The 25,483-nt window shown below is 37.5% G+C and overlaps 1 protein-coding gene across 5 annotated transcripts in view; it reads right to left on the reverse strand.

Moving 5' to 3' along the window:
* Positions 1-25,483, reverse strand: part of LOC103481097 (myosin phosphatase Rho interacting protein) — a 58,600-nt gene that overhangs the window by 28,440 nt on the left and 4,677 nt on the right. For all 5 annotated transcript variants that reach the window (XM_008436382.2, XM_008436383.2, XM_008436380.2 and 2 more), the window contains exons 2-4: positions 23,127-23,204; positions 20,103-20,168; positions 1,778-1,929 (exon numbers count right to left, since the gene is read on the reverse strand). In XM_008436382.2, coding sequence (XP_008434604.1) covers positions 1,778-1,929; positions 20,103-20,168; positions 23,127-23,204 — 296 coding nt within the window. The remainder of the gene's footprint in view (positions 1-1,777; positions 1,930-20,102; positions 20,169-23,126; positions 23,205-25,483) is intronic.

The raw sequence follows: 25,483 nt of genomic DNA on the forward strand, positions 1-25,483 counted from the left end.
CCACACACACACACACACACACACACACACACACACACACACACACACACCGACTGATTTCACACACTGCACTGCTTAGTTTTCTCAAAAACAAGCTTTGGTACTACACTGGTTAATGTATTTAAAATACAAATAAAACACTATTTAACAGGAAAGTGATTTAAAAAAAGAACTTCTTCAACATTTTAAACACTTTTTTCATAAGTATATAGGAATAAATTGATTAGTTTTACTACTGAAGGTGAATATATACACATTTTTTCATATTTGAACGTGCACATTTTTGTTCCCCTCTTACTTTATGGAATGCAGTAAAAGTTTATCGCTAAAAACGGTTAGAAAATTAGCATTTAGTGAATTAACTTTCTAAAAAGAACATTTTGGTGTATAAACTGTGCAATCAATGATTCTTAACAACAGAAACTGTAAACACCGTGTGAGGGAATCCAGCAAAATGATTATTTTTGTTGTACTTTTTAAATCTTGGCATTGATATAAAAAAAACATTTTATGGTGATTAACTGGGTTTAATTGGATTCAGCAGAACATTGAGCTCGAATCTGATGAATCATTAAAGTGTCACAGCCATTTCTGATTAAATTATGTGAAGAATGAGGAGCTAAAATCACTAAAACGTCTTAATAAAATAGAGCAAAATTACTTAATTTATTTAAAATAACCAACATTGTTTTTTTGCCGCTCATTAATGGTTCAAAAACTTAAACTTTAATCACATCAGTTGTTATTTAATAGAGGCGTTTATAGTTGAAGTATGAGGAAAATGGTAAATAAACACGATTTGCACCATCGGTTGCTCCACTAACGACACATGGAGGCCAGATGAGGCAGAGTGGGAGGTGATGATGATGGAGCAGGTAGTGATGTGAAGAGTGGGTGCAGTGAGTCACATTTCTCCAAGAATATCCACACAGAGCGAGCAGCAGCCGCAGAGGAAGCAGCTCGGAAACAAAGGCAGGAGCCAAATTATGGAGACTGAAGCTTGAGAGTTGAAGTCTCTGCTCAGAAAGTCTGAGGTCAGAGAGAAATGTTGGATGGAGGAATGTGAGCCAACGCAGAGCCTGAAGCGGACAGCAGGGGGCGGTACAGCCTCAGCTGCAGCCGAGTCCACTTAACGTAAAATCTGTTTCACCACAATTGGGTGTGAAGTAGCAACATTTACTCAGTTACTTTAAGAACTTTTTCAAAGAAATGGACTTTTAGGAGGTTTTGTACTTTTTACTTCTACTTGACTAATTTTATTGTGAGGTATTTCCACTCCTACGTGAGTAAAATGTCTGGATTTTCTACCCACTGAATGAAAAACAAACATGAATTAACCAGAATTCATCAGAAACCTGAAGTTTACGTTAAAGTTTTATGAGTTTTTTGCTGAAAGGAACTGATTTGGTAAAAAATAATTTTTGCCTGATTCTGGTATTTTGTTGTTGAATTATTGTCATTTTCATCTTTAAAATACCAAACTTTCCTCTTGACTTTATATTTTGGTTCGTCTGAGGATGTTATTTTAAAATACAGTACTTGAGTCGACTTTTTACCAAATATTTTTTTACTCTTGAGTAATTTCTTGTAAAAATGCATGAAAAAAAATCACAGACCTCTATAGGAGAACTTTCCTGCCAACAGTCATCACTATCTACAATAACTGGAGAATTTGAATTAAAGAGTTACGACAACATTTCATTTCCCTTTGGGATCAGTGATGATGTCACAGGCAGGTGGTGACGGCCCGTTGCCACGGTAACAGCCCACGCCTCACCCGTTGATGATCTCTCTGCACTCGGCCCGGATGAAGTGCTCCGTGTCGGGGGTGAGGATGCACAGGGAGCTCTTCTGGCCCGTCCGCGCCTCGCCGTCCAGCACATCCAGGCACTGGTTCATGTTGATGGTTCCCTGGGGCAGAGTGCTGGGCTGGAGGGTCACATGGGGGTCAACGTTAGGCGAGGAGACACAAACACATGAGAAAATGCTACACAAACTACTGTAGCTTCTTGCAACATGTGTCAAACTCGAGGTCTGGGGGCCAAATCCGGCCCGCCGGGGCTCTTAATGTGGCCCTCTAGACGCTAAAGGGACACATAAAATGAACCTTCATGATAACAGTGTGCATAAACATCATTTTATCAATCAAATCAAAGCAGCTTTTATGTGTTTAGTGCCAAGATACATCAATTAGATCCTACATATTATTGCAAATTATCTTGAGAAGCGTCAACAAATCCCAGCACTTTTTCACACCAACACATAATTGTGAGTTTATTGCAGATTTTTTGGAAAAAATGGTGAAAAACATTGCAACAAAGTGATGGTCACTCCCACCTACAGGAGTAATCATCACTCCTACAGGTGGGAGTGATTTTCCCACCATCACTCCCACCTGATGGTGTTTGGGCAGCTGTTTACTTACACTAATCAGCTCAACCTTACATGATGCAAGCTATAACCCGTAATGATACATACACGCAAACATTTCTAAATTAGTACCACAAACACAAAAACAAAAAGAGATTTTTGTTAAGCCTCATTTTTCAGGATAGTTTCAACCAGACCTGTCAGGATAACTAATTTTAATTTTGTCCCAGGAATTATTGGGATTGTTGTTTTGAAACCATTTTCAAGTAATATAATGGAAATAATAATGCAGGAAGACATCGTCAAAGATAAACTTTAAATTAGGGCTGAAACGATTCCTCGAGTGATTCGAGTACCTCGATTATTAAAATTCCTCGAGGAAAATTGACCTGCCTCGAAGCTTCGTTAATTTATGTTTTATCATTTAGCGCACCGTGTTTCAGCCGGAACATTATCTGCGTTGCGGAGCTCTGACTTCCGCCTCTGAGTTGTTGACGGAAGCTACGTGTTAGCGGCATAACGTCCAATCTTCAGGTTCGGCCCGCGGGGATTTTATTGATTGGTGATAATTCCGGGTTTTCATCGTTTTTGTGGGACCAATAAACATCCTTAAAATGACCGGCGCGATGCCGGGAGTTCGGCAGCCTTTCTGCTCCGGAGCTGCTGGTTGAACGGCGGGAAGAAGCTGAGGAGGATTTCTACAGGTGAGCGGAGAGACTGAACACGGCGGGCGGCTGAGGGTTGATGCTTACAGGGTAAGAGCAGCTTTACGGACGAACCGCACAATAAACTTATATCATCCCGGTCTGAACAAACGGGAGGCGGAACATGGCTGGTAGATGAGTTTCTGAACGGAGGAGCCGTAAATATCCCGTGTTGCTCCCCCGGTCTACAAAACAGTAACTGGTAGGGAAGCTCAAATGTGGAAAAAATAGACTGATGTTGATATCCGATAGTAACACTGGTGTTATGGAAGATTTACCAATATTTTATTTCATAATTGTTTTTATCCGATTACTCGATTAATCGTAAGAAAAATCTATAGATTACCGATTACTAAAATAATCGTTTACAACAGCCCTACTTTAAATTCTAATGAACATTTCACACTGGAACTTGAAGACATTTTCCATCCATCCATTTTCTTACACCCTTGTCCCTAGTGGGGTCAGGAGGTGCTGGTGCCTCTCCAGTTAACGTTCCGGGCGAGAGGCGGGGTCACCTGGACAGGTCGCCTGTCTGTCGCAGGGCAACACAGAGACACACACACAACCATGCACACACACACTCACACCTAGGGGCAATTTGGAGAGGCCAATCAACCTGACAGTCATGTTTTTGGACTGTGGGAGGAAACCGGAGTACCTGGAGAAAACCCACCATGCACAGGGAGAACATGCACACTCCATGCAGAAAGACCGGGCCGGGAATCGAACCCAGAGCCTTCTTGCTGCAAGGCAACAGCTCTACCAACTGCGCCACTGTGCAGCCCGGAAGACATTTTAAATATCTAAAATAAATAAACAAAACAACAAATAAAATGAAATATGAATCTCTAAATACAGAATGGGCTAGTTAAGTCCAAAACACCTGAGTGAAAACTTTGATCATCCAGTTTTTGATAGCAAGAAAAAAACCGATAAATCATTCAAAAGGAAATTAAAAACATATTTTATGAATATGGATCTCTAAATTATACGGCTGCACCAACAAATCTGCCCTAATTTTCTTGTCCACCTGCTCAAAAGTTTAAAATCAGCCACTGTCCCCTGAATTTAGTGACTTTTCAAACAAGAAGAAAATAAATCTGAGGTGAGGTAGAAGAGTCTCTAACCTTCTCAAAGCTCAGTAGTTAGTTTAAAGTGCATTCAGTGAACTGAAAGGCCAATTAAATCTGATCACATCAATGTATCTGAAGCAGATTCATGACCTACATGCTGGATGTCATTAAGGACGAGTGAAACCTCAGAACAAAAGTTTTAAACCAGCGGTCCATCGACCCAGTTATAAACCGTGACTGCATGAAAAGATGAATGTAGCATCGAATGGGTTAGCAATGGAAATCAGCCAATGGCAACGATGAACGTCTCCAGCAAACTGGCAATAAAAGCTAACTAAGCATATTAGAAGCTAGTTAGCGATAGCCGCAACCACCTCAGGTGACAGAATGACGATGTCTGCGTGCGACTCAAACTTTGCCTGACATAAAGGAGAAAAACAAACTAAATACATTTTGTTGTGATAGGACTATTTTAAGACCCATGATTGTCATAACTTACATTTTTCTAATGAATTGAAGACATTTTAAGGTATAAATGTTAGATACATGAATATCAGAGTTCATTTCCACCAGCCCTGTTTATCCCACTTTAATCCAACTTCTGTTCATTTCAATAGGAAGTCCGTTTCGCTTGTGGGAGTGGGAACGCATAATCGATCAAAAAACCTCAGTTTGATTAACATAAACTCTGGTGTGAACACCATGCGCAGCGGAGACCGCTCTAAAAGCAGGAAGTGGACTACAGCGCAGGGCATTCTGGGTAGACCAAAACAAACAGGAGAAATGGTTCTTGGTCTTCAGCCACAGACTAAAGAGAAATCCTAAAATCTGATGCTACTCCATTTTTGGTACATTTAGTGAGGAAGGAAGTAGTGCTTTGTGTGGTTCCTGGTGCAGCGCCCCCGCAGGCGAGGAGGGGAACAGGTTTTTCACTTAGTTTGGATCATTTGACACAGTTTAGTGAAGAAGTGAACCACATCAGCTGAAAATGTAACAAATGAGGCAACTTTGGTCCCCAATCGAACCGAACCTGCCGGACTATCAGGAGGAAAACACCCCGAGACTTTTTAAGGACGTGCGGACACACTGTAAAAACTAACCATGACAGTAAAATCTCTTCTATCTGCGTTTGACGTGAAGGTCAAAGGTCAAGGACACACCTAGCTTCACATGACGACAAATAAATCCAACGATGGACAAACCAGGGAAAGGCTTGACCCGAATCGCACCGGGTATGAACCAGTGTCCGCCGGGCAACGACACGGAGAGGCCCAGAGTCTTTAGGCGAAAAACAGAAAGAGAGAGACAGAGTGTGTGAGTGTGTGTGTGGGTGGGTAGACTGTGACTTTGGACTGCACAGCCATCTGTCTGTGTAAACAGATCTACATGTTGGTTTGTCCTTGAGTCGCAGTCAAAAAGAGGATAAAGAGTTTAATATCTCAGAATAAAAAACTTTGCGGTTTTTGATGATTTTTGCAGAAAATTTGCAATATACCCTCAACTATGCGTTAGCGCGCTAAAAGGTCTGTGATCTGTTAATTTCCACGACCAATGAATCACAAGAAATGGAGGGAATGAACTGATAAAACTAATTTCAGCTGTTTGTTCGTCGCCTCTTAAACTCAACATTTCTGATGAAAATTTTCCACATAATCTGAATTATTTCTGTGGAACCTAAAAAAAATGGGAGAGACTTTAGAACGACTCTAGAATAGTAATTTCAGAGAATAAACCAACTACTTATGGAAGCCCATTCCTGCCAAAATCCCAACAGGAAGTCTTAATTATTAATTTTAAAAACGTAATTTCAAATTTTAATGTCATAATTACAAGAAGGAAAGTCATAATTTCAAGGCTAGTCATAATTTTGACATTTAAAGTAATAAATATGAAGTACGAAGTTAGAATTTTGACTTTCAAAGTCATAATTTTGAGACTGCTTCAGTATTTTATTACTTTGAATCTCATAATTATGACCTAAGAAGTCGAAATTATAACTTTCTCAAAATTATGACTGAATTATAATTATGATCTTCAATGTCATAATTAAGGGCAAAGGGGAAATTACGACTTTGAATTTAATATTTATGACTTTGAATCTCATTATCAACTTGAAAGTCAAAAATATGGCTGAATTTAATATTTATGACTTTAAATATCATAATTATCAACTTGAAAGTCAAAATTATGACTTTGAATTTAATATTTATTACTTTAAATCTCATAATAATGACTCTAAAACCTGAAATTATAACTTTTCTGCTGCGCTTTTATTTTTTGGCAGAAATGAGTTTCCAGAACAAAATCACTGAAAGTGAAAAATCTTGATTTTTTCCGTTTTAAATACTCTGGTCCAACAGATTAAATCACGACTAAGAGCCTGTTAGCTGCTAACGTCTCAGTTTCATCAAACATTTCTCCATTAATAAATCAATCAAACTGCAGGCCAGATGTTATAAACCACAACAGTTTTCATTAGTAAACAGCTGCCTGTTTAGAAGACAGTAATTATCGAGCTCTTTGTGCCCTTGGCTTCTTTCATTCTTCCAGGCTTAGAAAAACATTTCCCTCATGACACAGAGGCAGAGGTATTTGCTTACTCTGGCAGATAGCTGATAGTCTGCGCTCAGTGTTGGTTGCAAGTTCTTTTCACTTCCCGCAAACATTTATAGGTTTGAGAAAGTTTCACAACATAAAACAACAAAGACAATACAGAACACCTGTTCTGTTGTTTGCTTTAAAGCAGCAGGAGCCACTTTGTCTGCAAACCTGCATGGTGACAAATGTTAAAGCCATTACTTCACACCTGTAGACCTGTAGGAACAGAGACCCAGAGCCGTTCGACTGATCGTCACAAAACGCCGCAGCCAAAAGGAAATCTGATTAACTGGCATGGTTTTATTCTGACTCATGAACACTGTCTAGGATCCAGCCTCTTCGGGGTCCATCCTCTGCTCACTACCAATAACAGTAATTATGCAATAAATCTTTCCATGGCAACTACGGATAACAGAGGCAAACACTTTGTTTTTTGCCAACAAACGGCGAGCTCAGGTGCCAGATGAGAGTTTTTCCTCCCAGGTTCACAGCGAACTCAACAGATGAGGAGGAACCATCGTCTTCAACACGACGAAGGCTTTTAGGAAGCCGTTTGCGCCCTGTTTGCGGGACACTTCCTTAAAGTGTCCCGCAAACAGGGCGCCTCCTGGTGGCCGGCAAGGTACTGCACGTGTAACAGGGTTTTATTTTAATTATTATAGACGTGAAGTTAATTTTAATTTATTTTGGTTCAGTAAAGAAGTTGTTTCTCCAGATATTTATTGGTGTATTAAGTTACATTACGCTGCTCTTGGCAGTTGGTGGTTACTATAGCAACCAGTCACCGGCAGCCCCGCCCTCTTTTTCTGTTGCCGTTGGTAACTGTGGATCAGCTCTGCGTTTTATTTACGAGTAATACGTTTACACATATATTTTAGACAAATTTAATCATATGCAATGTTGAAGGAGTAATTTTGCGATGTCTTGTATGTCTTAGCCGTTATTAATGTTATGTTTAATTTTATAACTGCTCATTGGGAGCTATTGCTCTGTAGTTTAAGGGTTTTTTTATTTTACCTACAACTTGGTTTCCTCTTTTGCTAGAATAAATAAAGACAACCTGAATGTTTCTGTTGTGAAGTCGACCTACTGGGCCTTAAATTTCAATAATTGTAGCAAGAAAGTTGCTGAGTTGGCAACAGTGAGGAGACGATTGTCAACATGCAGAAATACAGAACATCCGTTTTGCTGTTTGCATTAAAGCAGCAGGAGCCATTTTGGTTCTGCTTAAAGATCAGCGATCGACCAGAAAACTGCATCCAATCTAATAACGGTGAAATGATTTCCATTCAGGACGCAACGCCACCATTTACAGCAATAAACTGGTTCAAAATGACGCGCTTCACATTTACTTGAGTAGCTTTTTGGAAAAAATGTACTTTTAGGAATATTTTTACTTCGCTGTGCTTTTTATTTTTACCTGAGTAATTGTATTATGAAGTATTTTTACTCTTACTTCAGTAAAATTTCTGTATTTTCTACCCACTGAATGAAAAACAAACATGTTTTAACCAAAACCTCACCAGACTCAGACACACAGCTGCAGTTTCTGTTAAAGTTTCATACGTTTTTTAAAGAAACTGATTTCTCATCTCTGATTTTGTTACTGATATGAATTATTGATTATTATTGGTCCTTAAAATACCAAAATTTCCACTGAACTTTATATTCTGGTCTGATGATTTAATTTTTAAATAATTGATAATGTGATCAGTGAGTCAGTACTTGAGTAGACGTTTTACCTTTTCCACTCTTCAGTGATTTATTTTTATTTTTACTTGAGTAAAAACATGTTTAGTGGTGCTGCTACTCTCCCTTGAGTGAGATTTTTGGCTACTCTGCATAAAACCGGCTGAGTGGTATGTGAGCTGACATCACTGAATTTCCTCCAGGCGTTTTCAGCTTGGCTGCCATTCAGGACTCGGCATGGATAGCTAAACGGCTAAACGGATATTTAAGTAAATAAAATGCCACACGTTACATGGATGCAGCAGCTACTTCAGAGAGAACTGTGGGTGGTTTTCTACTGGAGAGCGGCGGCGAGGGAGTGTGGGTGGTTTAACGCTGCAGCCAGCGAACGCAGAGGAGGAGGAGGGAGAGCTGGAGGAGGCAGGCAGGCCAGTTTAAACCCACCGTCAGAGACAAATCATCAGAGGAACGGCGCTCTAATTCAGCGACAGTGATGATGTAATATTAGTAATTATCTTGGCGAGCCAGACGGGGTGTGAGAAATCTGCTGGTCTCCGTCTGAAGTGGCAACAGGGTGGAAACAGGTGCTGCTGTCTCTGCCGTTTCGACGGCCACTTTCCCACAGGAGTTACTGTTTCACTCCCGACTCCCTCATTCGATCATTTGCTCACTTCCTTTCTGTCGAATGCAAACATCCTGATCAAATTCTGTCCAGCTAATGAGTCCAGATCGTGTGAAATCCTTTTTTAACTTCCGCTCCTCCTGGATGAATGAATCCTCTGTTATGTTCACCCACTCACTTTTCAGTGGATGATCAGTGTAGCATAGCAAGTTTTATTTTTTATTCATCTTGGGGACAAAAGCAGTGAGAACTTAAAGGGTTGTTAACTTCAGTTGTCATATAAATGCTGTATATATTAAATACGACTTAAATGAAATTTGACTTTATAATTTAACGTCTTGAAATTGGGCCTCTGTCTCTTTAAATCTCCTACTCTCTTAAGCTCCGCCTCCAGGAAGTCATCCCAACATGGCTCCTCTATTAACCCTTTAACGTTTTTACCAGCGCTGCTCTGAGCAGCAGCTCCTATAATGAGCTCAGCAGCTGGTTGCTAATTGCTGCCGGCTAGTCTGAAGGAGCTGAGTGGAGGAGGGGCTGCGGCTGGAAGGCGGGGCTAGGTCCACCCAGGCGTTGTACAAGCTGAATGGTTGCCATGGAGATTAAAGGAAAGAATCAAAGCAACACTGCAGGGAAAAACATTATAACATGATGGGAAGCTAAAAAAAAAACAACTAGATTTTAGATGACACTGTCCCTTTAAACAGGCTGAGCTAGTTTTCCTCCTAGCTTTTTACAGTTTATTTTCTTCTATTTGTTCCAAAGGGGTAATTTAAAAACAAAAAACATCTTTAAGATATACAGGGCATGAAAGTTGCATTGGAGGGAAATGCAATATATTAGTAATAAAATCAACTTCTCTTTGGAGCCATTCAATGTGTTTTTCAAGACTTCAACATAAATGGCAACATAGGAAATGGCAGGAAAGCTTCTTTCCATAAAGAGAAATGTTTTCCCCATATGTAGCTCCATACAGGCTGAACAAAAGCATCCCCCACAGTATGCTGCAGCCTCCTCCCTGCTTCACAGTGGAGATGTTGCGTTCACAGAAATGTGCAGTGGTAGTTCAGCATGCAAATTTCAAATTCATAAAGTTTAAAACCGTTTTTCTTTCTACCGGAATAACTAAAGTTCAAACAGATTACAGCAAAGCAGCACAGAGGATTTGTTCACAAGCTTAAAGCCGTCAGAAAATATTTGCACAAAGGGAAATTGTCAGAGTTTGTTGAAGTTAATCTTCAAAGGAAGAAGGAGCTGCCTGCTCCAGGTAGCTACATTAGCCAATACTTTGTTTAATGGCAACATTATTTAACTAAAGGTTATTCCTATTCAGGGTGGGTTAGGGTTTAAATGTTTTCTTTCAAGAGTGACACTAATAAAAAAAAAAAAAAGAGTGAATAAATTAATAAAACCAGCAAGACTGAAGCTTTTGAAACAACTTTGCTCTTCATTTATGCAAGAATTGGTAAAGTTCAGGCAGTAACTACAGATTTAAAACCCATGTCAGGGTGCAGCCTGTCAAAAAAGACTATTTAAGAGCTTAAAACGGAAAATATAAGGCCCTTTTAATTTGATTTAATTTATTTGTAAAAACAATAATTTTACTAAAACGCAGACTTGAGCAATCCAAAATAACGCAGGAGTGAGCCATATGCTGTTCCGGTTGCCAAAAAGAAAGAAAATATGATCAACCTGAGAAAATAACGATACGATTTGTTGTTTTTTTATCTGGCAAACCTGCAAAACATTTATGTTTTAAGTCTACAGTAATTTATTGTTCAACAGCGTAGAGAAAAGTGACTGCTAAAGGTAAAAATGAAATTATGATACTAAAGAGTTTGTTCTCTCAGCTCGACGTTTCTGGCTGCCATGCCAAAAGTTTGCAACGTAAACAACGTATCAGGATTTAGATGCACTATAAACAACAACAACGTCCTTTTTGTGAACTCTGGCAGCCGTTTGGTCAGAGACCCGTAAGAAGATTAAAGCATGTTTGACTGAAAGCCTTCTTGACTCGTGTTTAAATTTTGCCGATCGAGACGAGTTTGGTTATCTGCTGGGGTTTCGGCTCCAGGACGGCAGCGCCAGGAGCTTTTATTTAGAAGTTTTAGACGACGAACGTCTCCTCCTCTTCCAACCCTGCATGTACAGAAAACTGGTTTTAATTTGCAGAACAAATATTAGCAATGGGTGGTCTCACTGTATGGAGAAGGAGTGCCTCACGCTGAAGATTGTTGATTTTGAAATTCAAACGCTAAACAAACAGAGCTTTCTCTTCAAAGATCCAGGTTCAAATAGTCTCAATACTTTTATTTTTGTCTAAAATGTTGAAGATTTACATCATGATTTTAAAACGTTTCCTGTATCGTTTTATCTCCAAACCTGAGTTTCAATGTAAATATTATAAACATGACTGCAACTAATGATCAATCATAAAATAATGGATTGTTCTAAAGGTTAATCAGTTCTGCAGATTTTTCATTTAACTACTCAAGACTTGTTTATACAATATTAGAAATACATTAAAAGATGCAAATAAGCAAAAAAAAGTCTATTTTCCTTGAGAACATAAAAATGTCTGAGATGTAATAAGAGCATTTAGTGAACTTCAAAGGATCCATATGCAGCTAAAATGTTTTTTAAAGTCCACTAATCTGTGGGCTCATGACTGGACAGTAAAATCTGCTTCTTATGAGTTTTTTCTAGCAGAATTTGAACCAGGTGAAGCTAAAACTGCAATAAAATGCAGAATGTTTACATTTTTTAACAGTTTGGGGTTAATTGTTGCTCTAAGTGTTGCTTTTTCAGCAAATTGATATTTTTTAACTATTAATCGATTATTAAATTAGTTGGCGATTATTTCAACAATATTAATTGCGATTAAGTTGATTAATCGTTTCAGCTGCAATTCAAAATGATCCAGACTTCATGTTGGAGCTTCCCGTCTCTCTTGGCTTTGTATTTAATCCTCCAGGCAGAACCCAGGTCCACAAATAGTGAATTTCATCAGGATAATCCTGGACATATCAGTCTGGATTATCACCCCGCCTAGAATAAAAACTCCTGGCAGCGAGACGGGACGTGTCCTCCTCGTCCTCAGAGGCGTCGGAGCTTAAAGTCTTTCTGCATAAAGGCTGAAACCACTGAGCTGAGCAGGACTGATGCCGTTTGCAAGATTTATGACAGATAAGATGAACCTGTTTACAAACAGCAAATACCTTCAACCGAGAGGAAAAACACAGAAAACAGCTGAAATTACAGCTAATGGGTCAAATTGGAGAGCAGTAGAAGAAGAAAAGTGGTCAGTTTGTCAGCGTTTTAAATACAGATGTAATAACAAATGCAAGTTTGAACAATTTATCAGTTTTTTTGATTGGATGATTGCAGTAAATTTCCACTTTTAAAGAATATGTGATATTTTCTTAGTTATTAGGTTGAAAAATATCAAAATTGTATGTAAAGTAAAAAATCTTGACTGGTAAAAAGATGTCAGTATACAGACATTAAGAATATAAATAAACTTCAGAGGAAATAAAATGAAGCATTTTTAAAGTATTTTCCATAAAAGTCAACATCCAAGAAATGGAAATGTGACTGCAAAAATGTCCTTTATTTTAAAGAACCTGTAACATTTAAATTTAGTGATTGGTTCCAAAATCAGAATTATAAGGCAAAATGTTGTCCAAAAGCAAAAATGCTGATTTTGACTTGAAGATGTTACAGTTTGCAGATTTTAAGACTAAATAAATAAACTTTAGAGCAAACAAAATAAAATAAAATAAAAAAGCATTTTCCACAAAATACATCCCATAGAGAAAATGTATACAACTATTTGATTGCAAAATTTATCCTATAGAATATTTTTTAATAATTAAATGTCTTTACTTTGTCATTGGGTTGGAAATCAGGAATCAGCTTAATAAGATAAAAAGCCCCAACGAAAATCTAAACTACAGCCTCAAGAGGTCACAGACATTACGCATGGAAATAAACTTAACGGAATAAAATAAACCGGTTTTAACAAATAAAAATCTCTCCATCTGCCTGCAAAAATGCAAAGTTTTATTTTAAAACCCAATGTATTCTGTAGATATTGATCAAAATTATAAGCAGTCTTAAAAGATTTGCAGCTCTACAGAAGTTTTAAGTGTCTGGACTGAGAACAAAATGTTTCTTTCACTTCTAAAGGTTTCAGATCCCTGCAGCAGTTTGATGCTTTGAAAATGTTTAAAACGAATGAGGAATCTTCTCTGCGACCCCGTAAAGGTTGCAGCCATTTCTCGGTTCCCTGCTGTTTTACAGCCGTTTGCCTGCAGCCTGATGCTTTAAATGAAACCTTGTGTCAGAACGAGCGGTTCGGTTCGGTCCGGTCCGTCAAGCCCCGTTTGGCTTTATGGACCAGGGAGGGTTCAGGCAAAATAAATTACACAACAGCGACGGCCGCTCCGTCCAACACAAATGATTTATCGGCTGAACAGAACCGGAACGGAAAGCAGAGACAAAAGGACCGGAAACAGAAGAGCCTCGAAAAAATTCGGGATGATTTTCCTTCATTTAGAGACGCAGCATCTCCGCGTTTCACTGCAGGAGACGAGAGGAAGAGTTTCCAGACTGAAAAGCTTTGGTGGTGACCAGTTTATGTTCTTGCTGTTTATTATAAGATAGTTCGGGGAGCAGGACTTGTGATGAGTCGGGCTAAATTTTCCGTTGTTTACTTGGAAAGCATCTCCAGAGAAGTTTTCTGCTCATCCATTCGAGTGGAGTGGCCACCACTTTCTTTTGTTTTTATGCACAGCAATGAATTGTTTATTGTTCATCGTTTGAACTTAACAAAAGATACAATTTTAAGACTCATTTATGGCTCTCAGACTGATTTTTTATTTATTTTTTTGTTCCCAAACTGGAGTTAACAAATGAAATAAAATTTGCTTATTAAATTTTATATTTTTAATTAGGGTAAATTTATTGACCTAATGGAAAATGTTGAGTGTTATAAAAAGTATTCATCTTTTTACAACCAAGATTCAATAGCAAGTAGAACTGTGTTTATTCAGAGACTTTTACTGAAAAACTGACTTTGCTGCACTCAAATCAGCTTTAAGCATCTAAATTTTAAGACTTTTTAAGACCACTGTAATGAAACTTAAGACCTGTCACCTCAGAAATGTTCAAAAGAAAATGGAGTTAGTGCCAAGCTTTGCAGCAACAGAAATCAGTCAGTGGTAAAGATGAACGCCGTCCAGCAAACTGGCAAAAAAAAAGCTAGCTAGCCATTAGAATATTAGCAGCTAGTTAGCGGCAGCTTGAGCAAGCTAATGTCATGTATTGGAATGATGTCTGAGCGTCTGATAGAAAGGTTAACTACATAAAATCAAAAATTTTAAATATAGTTTTACCACAACAAAAATGAAGACCTTTGATCACATTTTACAACTTTAAGATATTTTAAGGCTTTAATTTTAGAAGCATGGATTTAAGACTTTTCAAGGATGTGCAGACACCCTGTCAACTTGGCTAAATGTTAGCTAGTGTTACAAGAGAAAATGACAAATGTTCTTATAACCAATAATACATTTCTTCAACCAAGCTGAAAATAATTTTAAAACTAGATGCATTTTAATACAGCAAATGTGCAAATTGGATTCAAATTGCTTGATTTTAGTTTTTTGTTTTATTTTTACTTCATGATTTTGGCCCATATTCTGAAGGGTTTGGACATCCCTGCATTAAATTATGTAATGTTTATAAAAAATACGTAGTTTTTAAATATTTGTTGAAACTGTCACCATGTCGTGTTTATGTTACAAGACAGATAATCTTTTAAAAAAACAAAGAAAAAAAAAAGCTCCTCTGCCTTCTCCCAGTGCTAACTAGAAACAACCAATCAGAGCTCAGAGGCGGGTCTTACTGCTGTCAATCATGCAGTAAGACTGCAGTAAGACCATAGCATTCACAATCATGCTGTTGTGAATGCTATGGCTAGTTAGCATAGCCACCCATGACAGTGGATAAACAGATTTCCTGAAACTATGTTGTTTCTCTGCAATTAGCACATTTAGCAGCTCATTCCTGAAGATGATTGACAGCGGTACAACCCTCCTCCTGGCTGTGATTGGTTGTTTTTGGTGTGTAGCTCAGGGAGGAGGTGGAGGAGACTGACTTTCAGAGACTGCCTGTCTGTACATGGTGACAGTTTAACAAATATTTACAAAATATTATTTTTAAAAGTTACTGAAGCTTTTTCCAGAACAAACTTCCAACCAACAGGAAACAGGAAGTGAAGAGAAGTTTACGTATCTGTCCACATTTCATCTCAGAGTGTAAGCAGACTGTAGAAGTTTTTGACGTTCATATGAGCATAAAAAAGTAAAACCATGTCCACTGACTCCGGTGGGAACCGGGTCCAATCTGAGCCACAGAGCTGCAGTATCTGACCAGCATAACAAACACATCCAAACAGGGAGAAGGGGATAAGGAACTTTATCTCTGCCACATCCGGGATAGAGCGGCCACTGAAACAGAAGCAAAAACTGAAAAGCACAAATAAGATGGCATCAGAAACGGGTCGAAGCTCCAAAAACGGAACCGGGCTGACGTTTTTCCAAGGGAGCTTTTACTGCTCAGATCCTTCTGTAATGGCAAACTGGTGTCTGAACTGGAATGTGGACACACTGGGTCAGCAGGTGGAAAGCTTGTAGCTCTAAACCGGGGGTGTCCAACATGAGGCCCGGGGGCCAGGTGTGGCCCTTTGACTGTTGTTTTATGGCCACCAAATGCAGCTAAAAATGATAAAAATTTGTTTCAATGGAGAATGTTAAGACAAAGTATTGATAATAATCAGACCCAGGTCTGTCCACAGACTTTACTGCTGCACCCAAATCAGCTTTTAAACTTGGATAAATACAGCAAACATTTTGAAAGAAAGTGACCCAAATCCTGTTCTTACAACCGGGAATAAATATGTTCAATCGAGTCCAAAACAACTAAAAAAAACTAGATACATTTCTTTTAATATAGCTAATGTGCAAAATCATTTTATGTTGATGGAAATAATAATTAATGAAAATACTAAAAATAGCTAAAAATTGGACAAGTGCTCAGTACTCGAGCAGACGTTTTACCAAATACTCCAAAGTAATTTCTTGGACGGCTACTTTTTCCTTTTACTCGAGTAAAAACATGTTGAAGTAGTTTTACTCTTACTTGCGTATAATTTTCGGGTAGACAGGGAGTATTTACACACACATGTCAAAGGGTCTTAGGAGTCACAGGGCAAACACAGGCGGAGGCTGTAAACACTCCTGTCAGGGAGATTCAGCGGGAAGAAGCAGGATGGCGTGTCTCAAGTGAGAAGAATGTGGGAACCTGAAGGAAGTTTGTCTGTTCTTGGAAGGTGCTGTGGGGGAAAGAGGTCTGATATTTAAATTCCAGTAAACACAGGAAATTAATTGACCTTAGATTAAATGAGAATGGGTCGGCCGCAGCTGAAATGTCATGAGAACATCATGTCCTCTGTGAATCAGAAAGGTCTGCGGCTCTGATGCAGGCCGTCAAGTGCAGTCGATGCAGTCTGAAGGCAAACTGACGGAGCAGAGCCTCAATAAGCCTTTTGTGTAGCAACTCAATAAGTAGCCTGGTTTTATTTGGGAGGTATACTGCTTCTACTTCTTTGGTCTGAGCAGATTAAGTAAACAAAATGGAGTCTGTTTGCAAAAAAAGTCCCAAACAAGTTTTTCTACAAATGAAAGGAAATGTAGAGTTAGAGCAGGGGTGTCCAAAATGTATCTGTGGCCCCTGGGCTGATTGTGTTGTGGCCCCCTGACTGCAAATATGGCTCACAAGAACGTGTGATTTATCTAGGGATGCACCGATATGAAAATTTGGGCAGATATTCGATATTAATCCAATATTAGTATTGCTGTTTTGGCTGTTTTGACACATTTGGCAAAAAAAAAAAAAAAACAGAAACAGACGGCAACAAGATGGAAATAAATATCGACTGTTAATATCAGCTAAGTTTTATTTATCTGGCCGATATCAATATGTTAAAGATTGATGCATCGCCTGAATTAATTGACTTCCTGCTAATTGTAACCGGCCTAATTGCAGATACTGACACATCGATGATGACTGAAATCCAATACACTGCAAAACACAAAATGTTGCCAAGTATTTTTCACCCAGTTTCTTGTGCAAACATCTTAGATCACTTGAAATAAGACAAAACGAACTTACAAGTAACTTTTCAGCAAGAAATATGAGTTTGTTTAGAGTCAATACTTCCTTAATATTCATGAAAAAGTTCTAGTTCCAGTGGCATTTTTGCGTTTTGTAAGATTTTTTGTTTTTGAAGTTAACTGTGCAGTTTTATCGAGAATCTAACTTTGTTTATTTTCCAGAAACACGTTAATATCTCTAGAATAGTCTCTGAAATTTGAACAGTTCTTCTCCTCAACTGTTCTCTGCATGACGGTTAATAAGATATTTCGATGTGAAGCTAACATATTTAACCCTTTCTGACACCTGTTGCTGACATGGCCTCCTCTGACAGGACGTCTCTGAAACATATACACAATTTAGACTAAACTGTGGCTGTATAATCCTGGGTTGCACGTTTGTTTTGATGCCGCGTCTGATGTTTGTCTCAACAATGACGGTGGAGAGAAGTTCTCACCAAATAAATGGAGTCCACAGGAAACCCACACATTTGTGTTTTTCTCCCTGTGTTTTGTCTTGCATTGCTACAGTCAGGACAGAGACTGCTGGAGCTCTTCACAATCCGCCCCGCGTTACACATACCATGGTCAACTGCTGCCGAACAAAGAGACAAAGCCTGCTGCCTTGGCAACATGGACCCGACGTGGTTGAGTCGGGCTGCTTTAGAGAGAAACTCAGGCTTAATCTGGCGAGGGATGCAGAGTGACTGCATAACATTTATATATCGATTCTCCATTTTTGGTCTTCCTGTTGAGGAGCTAGCTGGTTTTAGCATGAAGCATGTAGGTGGGTAATCCCACATCGTCAACTCTGACCTCCAGATTATTTTATTCCCCACCAAGGCTCTCCCACATCCTGTTACATAACACAGCTCAATCTGGGAATATCAGCAGGCAAAGCAACAGCCAAAAGGTTTGAATAGCCATTATTTTATCAATCGATTATTCTAACGATTAATTTGATTTAAAAAAATTGGCACATTCTGCAGATTTTTCTATTTTAAACAAGAAAATGCAAATAATCAATTCAATTTAATTTCTAGATGTGAAAATAAACATGTTATCACTTAAAATGCAATAGCATTCATTTCCTTTAGTGAAGCATCAGCAGCTAAAAATAAAAAACTTCTAACATCATCTGGGAATCCAATTACAGATTGGATACCAAAAGGAGCTTCATAGGAGATTTTATTCTCCAGAATTTGAACCAGATGAAGCTAAAACTGCAACTTGAGAAACAGATTTACAGATGAAGGCTTTTATTTTTTATCTTAATTGTAATATATATATATATATATATATATATATATATATATATATATACACACACACAAATATGTTGTTCTGTCAGCAAATTACCTTTTTTTAGAGTCTTTAGACTCCAATTCATGATTCCTAAATTAGCTTAGGACTGAAACTATTAATCAGATTAAACATGATTAATCGTGATTAATTGTGATCAATCAATTATTGAAAAATATCAACTGATTTAGTAATCAGTTGATCATCCACTGGAGACTAAAAAAAGACCAATGGCTGAAAGAACACACTAAATTAGTTGACGATTATTTCAATAATCGATTAGTCACAATTAATCCAATTAATCGTTTCAGTCCTAAACTTAATTTAAGATTTAATCAATTGTTAATTTTGGCTCAAATTCCCTAACCACCGTTTGCTTCAGCAGAAAGGAATAAGCTTTTCACATGTTAGAAGCATCAAACAAATGATCAATTACTCACTAAAGCTTCCTGTTGCACTTTAGGCAATAAAATTTTCATTTTGTGTGAATTTTATTTTGACGTATTTTAAATATTGTATAAAAGAGCTTATACAGTATTTTATGCGATGTTAATCGGTTAATCGGAGATACATTAGATTTAAAAAATGTGCGTCCGAATAACCGATTAATCTTTAGAATAATTGATTACTCAAATAATCGTTAGTTGAAATCTTAACGATAATTGATTTATTGTTCAACGCAGGTTTTGGCAGCTGTTTCTTTAACATAAACCAATTATTCTATAGCAGCTCATGTAGGAACCGAGGCTCTATTTTTAGTGCCTCTTGATATTTCCTCCTCTCCGTTTCATGCTCTATTCAGAAAGCAGATGAAAGGATGAAGACTGACTTCTCCCTTTTTCCTCTCATCATCAACCTTCATCTCACAAAAACAACTTAATGCCTCCAAGATGATGAAAACACTAAGACCGCTGCAGTATCAACAGGATAATTTACAGGCTACTTCATTAATTTAAGGATAATACAAAATCAAGCGAGTAATAAAAATAGAAACTGTTTTTATGCAGCAGCTTTAACCTGATTTTAAAGTCCATTCCACGCTGAGGGAAAACAAGCTGAGCACCAGTTTAGGTCAATCAATACTCTGCAAAGCACAGAACCAACAGTTCCCATTATCATGGAAACGTTACACATGAAACCCACAACCGACGCTTATTTTACAGGCTTCAAAACAGCACAAAACGTTCAAAGATAAGGAGCTTTTTTATATACAGAGAGGAACGTTTTCTCTCCAAATAGGTAGTCACTGCAGGGTTCTTGCACAATGTGTGTGCAGAGTGTGTTAACCACAGAACAAACAATCTGGCCAGCACATGACTGCTTCTAGTATGAACACCATGTGGTGTCACTTCATTCCTCCCGACGCTCTGCTAGTTAGCTTCCTGTTAAAGCCAGGAAGATGCTGCTCTTTGTTTGCTTTGCTGGTTGTTGGGACGCCAAGGCATTCCTCCTGCTGACAGCCGAGGCCAGTCATGTTTTAAATATTAGCTCCAGCCAGTAAAACCAGACTGAAAAAAGTTCAACTCACCATTTCGTCCAAAGCGTAGCGAAGTAACCCGTGCTCGTAAAGGATGAAGAATCTTCTCTGCCATTTCTGTCAGGAAACAAATACAAATGTTTGAAGAAAGTTGTGTAACGTGATTTGACTTCCCTCTGGTGTTAATAAAGTATTTTTAAAACTAAATTTAACAAGTTTAAGTTGTTTTCCATTTGATCTTTTGGTCCTCAGCTTATAAATAATGATTAATTAATGATCTTTGAAGAGTTTGTTGGCATTCTTTCTAAACATGGAGCGAAACAAGGCCTCCAATCAAGCCGAACAACATTTCATCAACGAGCATCATCTGCTCCAGATCATCCAGTTTAACATTTATTTCCTTCCACTCAAACAAAGAACATCTCCAGTAATGTCTGTGGGCCGACCAGGTTCAGCGACGCACCAATCAGTTGTTACTCAACCATTCGGCTCTGATTGGGCGAAAAAGTAATGACAAATCAGATATTTTTTTTCCTGTAAATGAAATCTATAAAAACTGAAAACTTCCACTTTTCCAGTCTAAAGGAACCAATAAGGAAATTATTTATGTTCTTTGTGTTGAGTTTAGCAGAAATCAGAAAAGAAGTGAGAAATCTGCTGGTGAAAAACACTAAGAACTATGACAACACTCTTCGGTGTAGACCCCCGTCACTGAATGATGAAGCTTTTTTACTTTGTGCAAAACTTGCACAAAAATTAGCATAAATATCCACTTATATATAAAATAAAATAAAACACAAGATAAAGTCCTCATTTTTAAATTAATTTGTGGATTTTAAGTGAGTCTGCTTATTTATTGACTAGACCTGTCACAATTCATTTTGCTGGATTGTCCCAGAAGTTATTGCGATACACAATAATATTGTTATTTGGAGACTATTTTCAATCAATATAATGATAATAACGGCACAATAATGCAAGAACACATTCTCAAAGATAATAAACTTTCAATTCCAACTAACTTTTAACATATACAAAAAAAACAACAGAAACAACAAAAAAAAATTATTATCAAGTCTCTGGAAACAAAATTGTCCTTCAAAATAAAGGCTGGTTGAGACCAAAACACCAGACTGAAGACTGGTGGGGATCTTAGTACTTCACTGATTTGAGTTTTTGTGGAATCGCTGCAGCTGAAATGAAGTACGTCTTGATTTTTATTCATGTTTTCATTTTTGGTATTTTCTGCAAATTTTATAATTATGTCATTTTTACCAAACTTAATTTTATTTTTTGTCTTACTATTTATCTACCTGTGATGTTGTGATTGTTGTGAAACACTCTGGTCCACTGAGGTTGTTATAAATGTGCTATATCAATAAACTTTGACTAGACTTGTGAAAGAGAGTAAAAAAAGAGAAAAATGTTAAGTCAGATGGAAATTACTGAGCTCGTTTTAGTTTTTCATGACATTAACTTATTGCTTATGGCGACAGGCCAATTGTTGAGCCTTTTATATATTTATACTTTTATTTTTAATTTTGTCAGTTTTGGTCCTCCATACCCAACACACACTCATACATAGCGGCAGTTTAGATTGACCAAATAACGTAACAGTCGTGTCTTTGGAAGCAGGAAGACCCGAATCTTCCTGACCTTCTTTCTGCAAGGCAGCAGTGCTACTAGCTACGACGCTAAACACCAAATGTTATCATTTCAACATCAGAGCCAACTAAAATATTCAAGCTCAGGATCCCGATACGACCACAGACTAACAAGCTGCTACGCTGAAACGCTCCTAAATATTAGTCACTGAACGCATCAGCCATTTTACTCTGTTATTAGCCGACTGCCTACATCAGCGCTACGTAGAAGCAGCCAATTACAGCCCAGCAGTAAGAACAGGACTGCAAGGAGAGGCAGAACGTATCAGGGATGATGTCAAAGTGGCAGCAGCAGACTGATGACAAGAGATCAAGGGGTGCTTTTCCCAAAACACACATGGAAACCATCAGCGCGGCTGTGGGAACTCGGTCCTCCCCCGCAGGCTGCCCTCCCCTCCCTGCCTCGTTTTGGGATGAACCCGCAGCATAATCTGAGAGCTGATAAAGTTAAGCTCCCATTAACATGATGATAGGGAGATGGGAATTCCAAAATTATGTAAATATTCGACTCATTATTGCCTCACAACAAGGATTTCTGTGATAGAGTGCCAAACTCCCACAGGAACACTGCAAAAACACAAAATATTACAGCGTATTTTTGGTTGAATTTGCTTGTAAAAAGACAAAACTAACTTGTAAGTAACTTTTCAGCAAGATATTGAGTCAATAATCCCTTAATATTCATAAATAAGTACCAGTTCCACTGGAAGATTATTTCACTTAACAGACATTATTCACATGTTTTAAGATCAACATTAAGAAATTATTGACTTAAAACAAAAGTTACTTGTAAGTTAGTTTTGTCTCATTTCAAGTGAACTAAGATATTAACATTAGACACTAAACCAAAAATACTTGGTAGGATTTTGTGTTTTTGCAGTGTAGCTGCTGTTCCTTTGGTAGATTCTGCAGCTTCACTGCAAAAACACAAAATCTTACCAAGTATTTTTGGTCGAGTTTCTAATGCGAATACTTTAGTACACATAAAATAAGACAAAACTAACTTAGAAGTAACTTTTCACCATGACATAGGGCCATGTTTTAAGTAAGAAAACATTTTTAAATAGTTCCACTTATTTTTATTTCAATAATAAGACAATTTTTCCACGTTTTAAGTAAAATAATCTGACAGTGGAACTAAAACTTTTTCATCAATATTAAGGAATTATTGACTTGAAACAAACTCCTACATCTTATCGAAAGTTACTTGTAAACTAGTTTTGTCTTAATTCAAGTGAACTGAGATATTTACAATAAAAACTAGACCAAAAAGGTTTTGTGTTTTTGCAGTGAACCCGTCACACTCCAATGAACTGAACCACTGACTGCAGGAGCACCAAAGAACAGAAAACAGCTTTTCATTTCCCTCATTTCGCTGTGATTTGGTGAGAAGTGAACCAGAAAAACTTACTCTAGATCGGTGTAAGGGGTTGTCGAAGTTTGTTCCCTCTGGTGCCAGTAGCAACCATCCTCCATATATGGGTTTGGCCTGGTGGGATATGGAAGCAGAAACACAAAGAATTAAAAACAAAACAACTTTAATAGAGATTCTGGGTGATAAACTGGCACTTTTTAGGCCTGTAACATTAACAAATTTCCACAGTAATTACCGTGGAAATTAATGATAATATTGTCATTTTGAAACAATTTTTAATTAATATGATGATAACGACATATTGATGCAAGTATACGCACTCAAAGATCGAACAACGGATATTTAACACTAACTGAAAAATGAGTTAAATATCCAAAATAAAAACACAACATTAATTAAAATGGATTATAAAGTCTCTGTAAACAAAATTGCATTTAAAAAAAATATTAATTATTCATGTCAGACAGAGAAAACAGGTAAATGGGGAAGGTAGTTCAAACTAGCTACTTGGTGTCAAATGTTTGCAGAGTTGTCAAAATGGCGACTATTAAACGACATTAAAGGGGAGCAGCTCTTTAGCGACTGTTGTTCAGATTAAACTCATTTATCGTGCGGTTTAAAAATAAAATCACATTTTTCATGCCAGATTCGATTTCAATAGATTTTTTTTCGTTTCTTTTCTAAAAATGAAATTACAAACAGATAATATTTTCAAAAAGAGGTTTTTATTTCAGTCATCCCATGTTTGAGTTGTATGACGGAGTATCAACGTCAAGCTCCAAGAATTTACTTACTTACTAGAATAAAATCACAATATCAGCAGAATAAAAATGTGATTTTACCAGAAAAAAAATTAAAACTAAAAAGAAAAAAGTTGTTTAAAAGATATTTTATAAAGATCTGACATGGTCAGCTCAGTTTGTGTAATTCTTTTCAAAATAGAATCAGTTATTGTGCTAATGGTAATAATTTGATGTTGATGAGTTAAAAGATTAAATAATTGCTTTTCTGTAAAACTTGGATTAAAGTTTAACTTCACAAGCTTCTCAACATTCCTCATTTTAATTTTCTGGGGGTTTTTCCTCTCATAAAATTGCTTCTTCATTTTGTTTTGGTCTATTAACACCTTCCAGAATTATTAATTTATGCAAATCTGTTGCATAAAACCCCAACTAAAGACATTTTAGAGTGTATTTGCAATGTGAGTAAACGTGTGTGATAAATTCAAATGAGCTCAGTAATTTCCATTCTGATGATTATTATTGTTTACAGAGACTTCAAATGCATTTTATTTATGGCTTTAGTTGTGTGAGATTTTTACTTGTTGTTTTTGGTTATTAGGTTTTATTCTAGATATTTTAAATATCCAGTGTTACAAAATTTGCATTATCGACACGTTAGTTGGAAATGGTCTGAAAACAACAACGTTATTGTTTGTAATCGTGAAAGGCCTAAATGTTAGAAATGGTGAAAAGACTGAAAGCATGGGAAAGCTTTGGAGGCACTCTGACCCTGTTCCAGAACATTTTACCACGCGTTTCATTTTCTAGCATTAGTCACTAAATGCCTGGAGTTGAGCTGGCTTCCCTCCAGAGCACCATGCTGCCTCACAAAGAAAAAAATAAATAAAAAGAGCCAAACGCGTGATTTCTCCCTGTGATCATGTCGGTGGGCGGCCCGGCAGGCGGGTGGGCGGCTGGAGGAAACGAGAGGCGAAAAAACAAAAACTGCAGATCACAAGCTGGAGAGAAAAGCAGCAGAAATCTATGGGAGAACTGAAGCAAACACTGCAAAAACAGAATGTCTTAACAAGTATTTTTGGTCTGGTTTCTAGTGCAAATATCTTGGTACACTTGAAATGAGACAAAAGTAACGGATAAGTAACTTTTCAGCAAGAAATAGGAGCTTATTTTAATATTGAAGAAAAATACTTGTTCCATTGGCAGATTTTTCTACTTAGCAGATGGGTGAAATGTTCTGTTTAGCTAAATAATCTGACAGTGGAACTAGAACATTTTTATCAATTTTAAGGAATTGACGACTTAAAACAAGATTGGATATCTTGCTGAGAAGCTACTTTTAAGTCAGTTTTGCCGTATTTCTTTTGCACTAGAAACCAGAACATAAATACTTTGTAACATTTTGTGTCTTTGCTGCAGGTCCTTGGACAGTTTCTGTAATTGTAGATTCACTGCAAAAACACAAAATCTTACCAAGTATTTTTGTTCTAGGTTCTAGTGCAAATATTTTAATACACTTAAAATAAGACTAAACTAACTTACAAGTAACTTTTCACCACAATATAGGAACATGTTGAGAGTCAATAATTCCTTAATATTGGTGAAATAGTTCTAGTTCCACTGGCGCTGTTACCTAGCAACCACAGCCAAGCT

This window comes from Poecilia reticulata, linkage group LG19 (assembly GCF_000633615.1).
Source record: "Poecilia reticulata strain Guanapo linkage group LG19, Guppy_female_1.0+MT, whole genome shotgun sequence".
NCBI lineage: Eukaryota > Metazoa > Chordata > Actinopteri > Cyprinodontiformes > Poeciliidae > Poecilia > Poecilia reticulata.